Source organism: Drosophila takahashii, chromosome 2L (assembly GCF_030179915.1).
Source record: "Drosophila takahashii strain IR98-3 E-12201 chromosome 2L, DtakHiC1v2, whole genome shotgun sequence".
NCBI lineage: Eukaryota > Metazoa > Arthropoda > Insecta > Diptera > Drosophilidae > Drosophila > Drosophila takahashii.
The window spans coordinates 10,825,855-10,836,649 of NC_091678.1; the positions used below are offsets into that span (position 1 = coordinate 10,825,855).

Sequence of the window (10,795 nt, forward strand, 5' to 3'; positions counted from 1 at the left end):
TTTGCAATACCTTTTGATTGGTGTATTACTCATTACGATCGGACTATCACAGCAGATTTTCAATTTTGCGGCTATATAATAGTAGTCGCCTTCGCACACTCTCCTGGTGCGCTTCGTCACTACATGGACTGCCGTCCATAGTGATAAATATATTTTCGAGACTTTCGTAATGGCTCCGTGTGCAGCACACCGCTCCAGTTATGACATTCTACATCAGTCCGGAGCTCACCTACGTTGTGGAACTGGCCGGTATAAATCTAGTTCTAGTCCTCACCTACCTAGAATAAACTCGCAGCATTGTTGTCTTCGGCTGCGATCATAAATTTCCTTTTAACCAGTTTAGCAGTGGGGGAAAAAATATCATAAAATACGAAATGAAGTACGCTCGACATGCCTCGGACGCTGTAAAATTTATGTGACAATTTTGTCCAGAATAAATGACTGCAGACTGGCCAGAGAAGGATGCCCCATATGTGTAGGTGCGCATTCAGGTTTGCGGAAGGGTAGCAAGCGGGTGTGAAGGTTTGAGAAACTCCCAATTTAAAACATGAGAAGTTAAATATGAAATATAAAAATATCTTTACGGATCATTTTATTATTGTTGTATATTACTAAAAATTTAAGTCCGCCCACAGGCTTAAAAAAATTAAACAATATCACAAAATAAAGTTTTATAAAATGTAATTCGTAGTTCTGAAATATTAAAAATATACTATATTCCATTATTACTGCTTGCAATAAGTTGGGAGAGGGATTAAAGAAAATACATTAAGCAATTTCAATTTCCATGGGAAAGGGTGCACCCTCTGTTGTTGGCGTTGTAGTAGTTGGTGTAGTACTTGATGTGTAGTAGTCATCTAAAACGATTTTATGGTCGCCACCTGAATTCAGTTGGATCTGATACTCAATCCAAGGTCTCATTTTGGAAACATCGGTGTAGGCTGCAGCTATTTTATCTCCGCATCCGACTCCGAAGTTGACGATGCCGACCTGCTCATAGCGAGTGGGATCGCCTTGGATCGGACAGGCAAGTGGGGCTCCTCCGTCGCCTTCGCATGAATCCTTGCCAGCCTCTCCGCCGGCGCAGATCAGACTGTTATGAAGCTGGAAGGCTGAGGTAAATATTCCCTGCAATTGCCTCTGGCACGTGGCGCTGTCCACCAACGGCACCTCGATCTTCTTCAGGAGATTCATGTAGCTGATGTCGTTCCAGTTCTTCTTACCCCAGCCACTGACGATGCATCGATTCCATGAGAACTTCCAATCCGGTGGCGGCAGGCATATGAGGTTTATGTGGCGGGACAGTTGAAGAGGTCTGGCGAGGAAAAGAAGGGCCGCATTGTTGGCCCCGGTTACCTCATTGAATTCAGCATGAAGCACGATCTTCCGGATCAACACGTCCTCATGTTTTAGCAGCTCGGTGTTGGTATCGAGATCCCATTCTCCAGCCCGCACAATGAACTGGTTCTCGGCGAGATTCCGGGTCACACTGGTGGCCGTGAGCACCACATCCGGTGCGATCAGGGAGCCACCGCCGATCGGCTGGAGATATTGGGCATCCAGGAGTACCACCATCCAGGGAAGTTCGCCCTCCTGTGCGGTGTCCCCCGAGTTGGCTATGGTGAAGGTCAGGCCATTGCGATTTACGTTTCCACAACCCTGCATCGGTCGATAGGGTACCTGATTCGTGATTGGAAATGGTGACTGTAAAGGCAAGTGATTGTTAATAAGAGTTAATCGGTTGTTATTTATATGAACATTACAATTTCCGTGATTGGACAGCAGGTTTCGGCAGCAGAGCATCCTCCATTGCCTCTTTCTACAAATTGGAACTGCATGATGGGCGTTCCGGTTTCGGAGCCAACTCTGCAATGATTTCGCGCCACGCACTTTTTTTCGTAAGAATTATCGCAATAAAGGGCCTGGACCCCGTAGAGCCCCAGAAGCAGACAAAGGATCGAAAGGCGAACCATTTTGATCGCCGGAATCTAAGCAACTGTTGTCTGCCTCTTAAGTTGCCACTATATATAGGCAACACAAGCGAAAGACTTATTCATGGAATTTGATAAGGTCTGATAACCCCGGAGCATTAGTCGGAAATAAAAATTCGTTCAAATTATCAATTTGAAAAAAACCATGATGAGTACATTTAAAATATAATTTCCAATGTGAAATTCCAAGAATGCCAAAATCATGTGTCACACATTCTTAAATATAAAACATGTATTGTGGAAATAATAGAAACATACATATAACCAATCGATTAGGTTTTAAAAAAATTAAGCAAAGAGTCAAAATCTTTCTTTCTTTAAAATCAACAGAAAGAAAATGGAGATAAAATTTAGGAACAACATTATTAAAGAGAAAATTTAAATGTAGGTCTTGAAATAAAAGAAAAGTGCTTTATATCAGAAAAATATAAAAAATGTAAGTTCTAGTCTGTACATCTTCTTTTAAAGAATTGTGACATTAAATATACACGTATATTTTTGAGAAATAAAATAAATAAAAATACTTACAATAGCCTATTTTTAAACATTTTATTTATGTTGATAATATTTTTTTAAGGTACCTGGAATTCGAGACTCTTTTCTATCCACTCAACTCTCTAACTCTCCTTCTTTCACAGAAATTAGTTGGGTTAAAAGGCACGCACACATCGGGGAGGAAAACCAGTAAGAGGAAGGAAGAGCGATGCAAGTCCTGGCCAGCATTTGGCTCCGGCGATTGCCAGTCCGCAATGCCCACAAAGTGGGTGCCCACTAAAAACTAACCCACTGGCGATGGGTCGGAAAAAGAGTGGGGTGGCCATGGTGACCATGGGGGTTGTGGAGATTGCGGCTAGAGAATGGGAGGGGAGGGCTCGGCACTTCAGCACTTGGGCTCTCCGTTCGCTTTTGTCTGTTGTCGGTCATGTTGCATAAATCTCATTTTGGGCTTTATTTACTCACAAAATGTTCACGTTTCGAGCCGGTCCGCCTTGCCACTTCCTGGGCAGCCACCTCTCGCCCTCTCTGTCCGGCAAATAAATTCATTTAGTGGCATTTAGTGGCCCCTTTCACCTTATTGTCCGTGGGCCATGGCCATCCGATCTCACCCCCGGAAGACCCGGGGTCCAGGATATTGCTAGTGTCCCATGTGTGTGTGCATTTTATGGCAGTCCCTGCGTTTTTGCGGCCAAACATGAAGTGAAAATTACACACAGACACATATGGCAAATGTAGCGCAATTGTTTTGCCCCACCCCTCCATTGAGCCCTCCCACTCTTGTTGTGGCTGCTGGATTTGGCTTTAGTCGGCAGTTAATTTTCATATTTTCCAGCCGCACTCACATACCAACCCTGTACCACCCACCGCACCCACTGTGCGGACATTTCGTCGTAAATAAATTTAACAATTTATTTAGATTGCAATGACAGGCGGATGCTATTAAAAGCGAAATTTATGGGGTCCTTTTGGCGCTCTTTAGCTGGGGGAAGATGGAAACGGAAGATGCACAAATGAACTTTATGATGTTGCATACACAGCAGTAGACCAAAAACTAAAGGACCTATTAAGAACTAAGTATCCACTTATTTTAAATTTATAGATATTTTTTAGACCCACAAGTGTCTAATTTATCATTTTAGTTTGATGGAAATATAGACAACCATTTTTCGGATACCCTCAGACTTCTAAAAAAGCAGGAAATGCTATTTCAATAAATCAAAATCCTGCTGACAGCTGAAGATAAAAAATCTTTAGAACTGCAACAGAGTTCTAAATGTAACCACTTGACCTAAGGAGGACATCAATTGGAAATTTGAACTTTCATCCTGACAGATTTTTGTTCAAGTATGGCACTTGACTACATAGGGTCACCAAAACAGATCCATAGATCCATGTTATTTACACAAAATTTGTTTTTTTTTCGTTGCCGAGCAACATGTGCAGTAATTTCATGAAAATATTCCGGATTAAATTATTTATCGACAACGTTTAACTTACCCCAAAAGTGAAAACCCAAAGGAAGTTGGAAAAGGGTTAAACTATGCACTGGGAAAACCACTTTTGCCATCTTTGTCAAGCTGGTGGAGGGCAACCGTGCGTTAAACAAACTTCCTGCATAATCCCAGGCCCATGAATCTTGTCAACCACCACCACCCCCCTCCGATCGGAATAGAGGAAGTTAACCCCGGTTCGGTTTTGTTTGCCTGAAATTGACTGATTACCCACAAAATTACCAACATTTATTTGTGCGTAATTTGAGACATTAATAAAAGTTCCTTTTATGTTTGCCCTCGCCTTTGGGTTCGATGGTGTGGCGTTAGTTTGCCGGATGTTACCCCTTTTCATGCCGGCATCTGACAGTTGGCTTCTAATATTTCAAAATTTGTAACATTTGTTACACTCAAATGACATCAGCTAATTAGCCCAAGACAGCTACGAATTTGCTGATGTTAATTAGGTTTTATGACCTCCACGGGAGATCAGGTTCGTGTTCTGTGGGAATAACGTAAAAGAGTGTTGAATGTGTGATTGTATGGAATAAATTTTTTGTTATTTTTTTATACATTTTTTTTTTTTTGGGAAGAAATTTGTTTTTTAAAAATATAAAAAAGGTTCTTAAATTTCGTTTTCACTTGAAATATCATAAATGTCCCCACATATCTTTCTCATTGCTTCCTGAAAATTGGCTGTAGTGCGTAATTTATGACCCGTCTGAGCCCAAGTGTTGACGGAAGTTGTGAGAACCATTCAATTTTCTTGGGGTCCTCATTGTTAGAAATTCGGGGAACTAATTGAGCGTGTCTCATGAGGTCTCGGCACTTGAAACCAGCGGAGACGAGCAACCGGCATCACAGACTTCGACTACCGAGAACTCAATTTACTTTTTCATTAAGGCGAGCGAGGATGGCTGCTAAGGATTGGAGAACCCGAGGTGGAGGGCACTTGAGTGCAGCTCCAATTATGGGGAGAAACTGACGTCAGCTCGCCGCTCGACTCGACTCATAATGAAAACATTTAACCTGTCGTCGTCAGTGATTCAACATGAAAATCATTCCGCATCCCGGGCGAGGGGCTTCGGTTTTCCTCTGTCTATCCGCTTTTTCAATTATTCGAGCGAGATGCGATGCCCAACGCCACGGATCCTTTCGAGGAAAAGGAAAAGGGAAAAAAAGCGAAGCACTTGAGTGGGAATTGACAGAGAGGCAGGTTTCAAGTTGAGTGCATAATACACCTTTCCTTCTGCGCGGGCTCCTTGTTGTCATTAATGAGACGTCTTCTTCAGGCCCGGATGCCGATTCTGGGCCGGATCGGGCGTTCCTTTGCTCCGGGTGCACAGTCATTTCCACTTCAGCTTGTCAAAGACTATGGACAGGGCCCCTCGTCATCTTTTGTGGCAGGCCAAGGTACCAGGCCAGGTACCGCGTCCTCAACTTCGCTACTTCTCCAACTCTCCACCACTCCGCACCACAGACCCCACACCCTTTTCTCGCAGTGTGTGTTTTGGACATTTCGGGCATTATGTCGCGCCTACTTTTTCCGCCTTGCGCCCTCTATTAAATGAGCGACGTCCGCGCCTTTCCTTTGATCTTACGCTTCGTTTCTAATTTGATTATAAACGCACTCTATCGCAAAACAAAATAGTCGGGCATGTTCTCGGGCTCACACTCGAGCCCTCTGGCTCCTTTGATACCCTTTAATGGGGGTTGATGGTTGTAGTGTTCATCTTAAAAACATAAAACGATTTTAGGCTACAAAAATAGAATATAATATATTTTGGTTACTTAAATCATTTTTTTTTATAATTTTAATAAAGCTTTTTAATTTCAAGTTTTTAAGACAGAATTGAAATGTTATTTTGTTATGAATTTTTCATTACTAAATATTCTATTCTGTTTTCCCAATTATGAATATAACCTTTTCTAAAAATTAATTCATTACTTTAAAAATATGTAGCTTCTAGTTTTTATCTGTTTTACTTATTTTACTGGTAAAAAATCAATATCGCTTTCACCCAAAATTAATAAATGAGAGCTCTTATCTGCCTTTCAATCATCCTGAAACCTTTTAAATATGCATATCTAGCTGATGGGTATCTTAAAGTGCTGATATCTAATTCAGGAATCTACCTTGTTCCCATTCTAAACGTCTTCATTTTCAGCTCGAATGCTCTTCGGCTGGGGCAGCACTTTCATTCCACTCACCCACTTGCAAACACACTCCAAGTCCATTCCACATCCCCATCCACATCCACATTCACTGATGTTGATGCTGATGAGTGCGCGCCGCGGCTTACTCAATGACGCGTTGAAAGTGCCATAAAAAAGGACATGAAGACATCGCCGGGTCTTGGGTCTTGGAGGGCAGACAGAGACGGAGAAGTCAGGTCTGGGGGTTAGGTGCTGACAGCATTTTAAATGAAATGAAAACGAGATGCTTTCACTTTGGCCCGCCACCGAATGTCTCACTTGGGTAGCTTCTTCTCTCCGTTTTGCTTAGATTGCCAAAGTAAGCAGAAGTAATGTCAGCGACCTACATGAGTATCTTGATTTGGAGTGGGGGAAGAAAACCCCCTGAGTACAAAAAGGATTTAATGTGATGTTCCGTTCAAAGAATGATTACATAACGATTGGCGTAGCTTCAAATCGATCTGCTGATGGTAAGGGGTGATATATATACTCGTAATGAATTTATTAGTAAGTTTTGATACTCAACTTTAAAAGTATTCTTGAATGTTAACTTCAAAGTTATATGTTTCCCAACTTTTAGTATCCCCGCAATAATATTCTTTATACTACATTTCATGATCCATAAATTTCGATTTATTTTGTTCAACTAAATATAATTTCCATTTATAAGCCCCATCAAAGCGACCGACCAGATACCGAAGGAAATAAAGGGTGATACGTTCGACGTTTTCCAGCCACGTGACGATAAGCAGGCCCATCAATAAAGTAACACTAAAATCGGAGGGATGCGAGCGAAATGCGAATGAGTAGTTAACGCAAAGGAGGCGACTGAACGAACGGCCATAACAGGTCCAACAAAATGCCCGACAGTCGTAAAGGACCCTTGTAAGAACAAACATGCCATGCATAGCTGATGAATCCTCCGAACGTGAACACAGATATTCGAAAAAAAGTGAGGCAAAAACCTCGCGCAATAAAAACTAAATTATATCCTTTTGAGGTTCAAGTGGCGGCGAAAAAAGACGAACAAAACGCCGGCGAAGCAACATGTTGGCCAGACGCGAAGTCACACAACCCGAAAGATCCGTCCGAAAAACTCAGATATATACCCACTGATACCAACTCACTGACAGACGTCGCCGACCCACGCACTATTTAATTTAGTACAAAATTATTATGCGCAACATTAGCACTCGTCTCGGTTTGCTTGGGTTCTTTGCTGTTCGGGGCTTGGGATTGGGTTCTTCATCGAGGTTGGGACTTTTGTCGAGTTCGGAGCGTGAGGTGCCTCAAATGAAGTGTGAATTTCGCTGTCAGCTCGTCATTCTCGACGGAGCAGGCCGAACAAACAAAAAGTGCCGACTTTGGTGTTTCTTCTCGGGTTCTGAATTTATGTAAATACAGTCGCTTTTTTAAACCAAGCGTTACGTTGAGCATCGCAATTATTACTCTTAATAGCAAAGTCAATCGTTTAAATCCAGAGGGTATTCAAATAGAAACTTTAAAGAAAAGTATTATAATAAAATGTAAATATGAAGCAGTGTTAGGTTTATTCCTATTTCCATTTCCACTTTTAATTACACTCCCTTATAGCGTAGATGGATCATTAGTTAAGTTCTTTGTGATATGTACGGGCTTTCTAAAAATATTCACAACCATATTTGCCATTCCATATATCATAATCAAATAGAACGAATAAAGGGGGGAAAACATTTGCAAAGGCACACAGCACCCAGCGAGCATCAGCAGAACAACAAACAAAATATTTATGGCCAAACATAAAAATCTTTATGACCTTCCCGATTCAATCAGAGCAAAGTAGAGCAGGAGCAGGGCGAAAACAGCAACTGAGCCAGGTCCCAATGCGGCAACAACGACTACAACGACTGGCGCTTCCTGGCGAACACAGGATATAGCCGTCCATAAGGTGTTTCCCCTGGCCAACTCGCCCATTCCCTTTCCCATTCCCGATCCCATCCCCCATGTGTGTTTGGCTTGATAAAGAGAACATAAATTATGGCCCTATATATCATGGGAAATCTATCGACAACGTTGAATTTTTATGGGCTCCAAAGGAACGGCGCAGTTTAACGAGCCGGCGAGAGTCTGGCCATGTTTATTGACTTACTCGCTAATTTTTCAGCTTTGGCAAGACAACGACGACGGCGAGGAGTGCGGTCAATCAAGGACATCCGAGGACATGCCAGGATGGGATATAGGATCGTCGTCGTCTCCCAGGCAGGCCATTGTCCTTGATTTATGGTCCGTCATTCATTGCCAGCCACCAAAGTTGACACTTCTGCGTACATCCCGGAGTCTGTCCCGCCATTGTCATCCAGTCACTCCCCTCGATGTAGTCGCAGTCCTTCGTCCTTCGACATACCTCCCTCCCGTTGTGTGCATCCTGACATTTTGACAAATAATTTTATTGATGCTCTGTTCCTCGCCGTCTGTGTTTGGTTTTTAATTGTCGCTCAGCTGCGCTGGACGCACGTGATAATTGCTCATTTTATGACGCATTTATCAAAGTGCGTTTCGAGGTCGTTCCTTGGTCCTTGGCATTGGCATTCGGAATGTCCTTTGTTCGTGATGATTTTCTGCACCATGCTGCGTCTGACAGCCGGACTAGCATACTCCTCTGTAGCTCGGATGACGATACTGAGCTCTGACTTACCTTCCCCTCTATTTCTCGCTCAGATCCGACAGTCACGCGTCATTTATTTGGCCGTGACAGTTCCACTCCTGATTGCCATTCTCCTTTTGCAGGAATTAGGTTTTTGCCATCTAGATCCTGTTTGTCTGGTCAGATTGAACCAAGTCTGAGTCATTAGAAGCTGAGATGATACACTGGTAAAAAAAACGCATAGTAAAATCAAATATTTTTTTAGTTGATTTCATTTACTACTTTTCATAGTTAAATCAAATAAATAAATCATCGATTTTAATAAAAAGCATATTTAAACCCTTATTCAAATATAAAAATAATAAAATCGAAGGGAATTATATTTGAAAACAAAAGTCGCAATAGTAGTTTTTAGTATTGTAAATAGTAAGTTATATACATAGTATAATCAATGTTTTTTCTGATCCGATTAAATACTTTCGCAATTTATTTTGAATAAAAAGTTTATTTGACACAATTATTTTGAAAGTCAAGATTCAAATAATATTAAATTAAATTTATATAAAATGTATGAGTGAAAAGTAGCATTTTTAGTTTTAAAAAGTTATATGTGTTATGGATCGTGTTAACTTTACATTTAAGTTGAACTTATCCACTCGCGCGTAACATGGTGCGATGGATCAATGGGTAAGGCATCTACCTCTGACGCGAGAGGACCCCGGTTCGAAACCGTCTGAGGCAGAGTAAGTAAAAAGTTTTTAAGAAGCGTATTTAACATTTCCTTAACATTTATAAGAACAATATTGTATTAAAAAAGTTGTAAGAATTTACTAATCACAAAAAAAAAAAAAATAAGTTGTGGTGTCAGCGGGACTTGAACCTGGTACCCCCGAGCACAAAATGGTATCAGAACCTAGCCCTTGACCCCTGAGCCATGCCCATATTATTTCCTATCGAGGCAGAATGCTCTTTTAAGTTCACAGTAATATTTTTGATTGTAATGACAATAAATAACTGCATTTCAAAATTAAAGTAAATACTTTGGGCGCTCACTCGAAAAAAAAAAACAAATTTGTAAATTATTATTACAAGATTCTGGATAAAAAAAATAGTCAAATCAAATACAAAAATCTTTGAATTTACTATAAAAATATTTAAAACATTATTAACTATGCGCCATATACGATTTTACTATTTTCATGTTAGGATCTATTTCGCTGGGAAAAATAATTGAAACAATGGTAAAATAGTGACATTTACCATTTTTATTTTACCAGTGTAAAAACTATTAAACAACTTCACTTTTAAGGATTTTAAAAGTATGAGATATTTTGAAAACTGCTACCTGTAACATATTTTAACACTTAAAAATGTCAATGGATTTTTTATAAATATAAAAATGTCTATAATCTGAGGACCCCCGTTCGACAACCTATTTCGTTCGTATACAACCAATTCCAGTGATTTATTTTGCGGATTATACCTTTATCAATAACCGCCGTATATCACTGGGATAACTCCTCCCCTTGGACCAAACTCCGTTAGATCGGATGTTGTAGGCAATTAATACTTAATACCCAAAATGGCAATAAAAATTGATGCCATCAATTTATCATTTTAGAATCCTGCACGTGTCAACTTGTAGGTATTTCCACTTTTTTGTTTTTGGTCTGTCCTTTGTTCCGATATTTTTTTTAGAGGGGAGCATTGGGAACGATTAATTTGCTTTATTAATCCACCAAGCGATGCCACACAGGGGGTGTTGCAAACACAACCCGCAGTTGGCGAAAAGGATCCCTTTTTTTGGTGCATTACCGTAAAATTTCAATGTCACCATTATTCTTTCTCCTTTTGGGCAACTATTACGAGATAAATTGTTGTCGATAAATTATCGACAGGCAGCAGGCGGAGCTCGGACTCGATTCAGCTCGGTAGTCACAGCGGGACACCCTCTTCTGCATCCCCTTCATTGGGTTCGGGATATATTTTTTAGGGAT

At 40.8% G+C, this 10,795-nt stretch overlaps 1 protein-coding gene across 2 annotated transcripts; it reads right to left on the minus strand.

The window, feature by feature from the left end:
- Positions 1-697: 697 nt before the first annotated feature.
- On the minus strand, positions 698-8,647 carry LOC108061212 (phenoloxidase-activating factor 2-like). Of its 2 annotated transcripts, XM_017147295.3 has the most exons (3): positions 8,304-8,647; positions 1,764-1,866; positions 698-1,704 (listed from the first exon to the last, which is right to left on the minus strand). In XM_017147295.3, exons 2-3 carry the CDS (start codon positions 1,836-1,838, stop codon positions 769-771), a joined length of 1,011 nt encoding a protein of 336 aa, XP_017002784.3. In that variant the 5' UTR covers positions 1,839-1,866; positions 8,304-8,647; the 3' UTR covers positions 698-768. The 2 variants fall into 2 exon arrangements, with proteins under 2 accessions (XP_017002784.3, XP_070067797.1); XM_070211696.1 differs by lacking the exon at positions 1,764-1,866.
- Between the last annotated feature and the right edge of the window lie 2,148 nt (positions 8,648-10,795).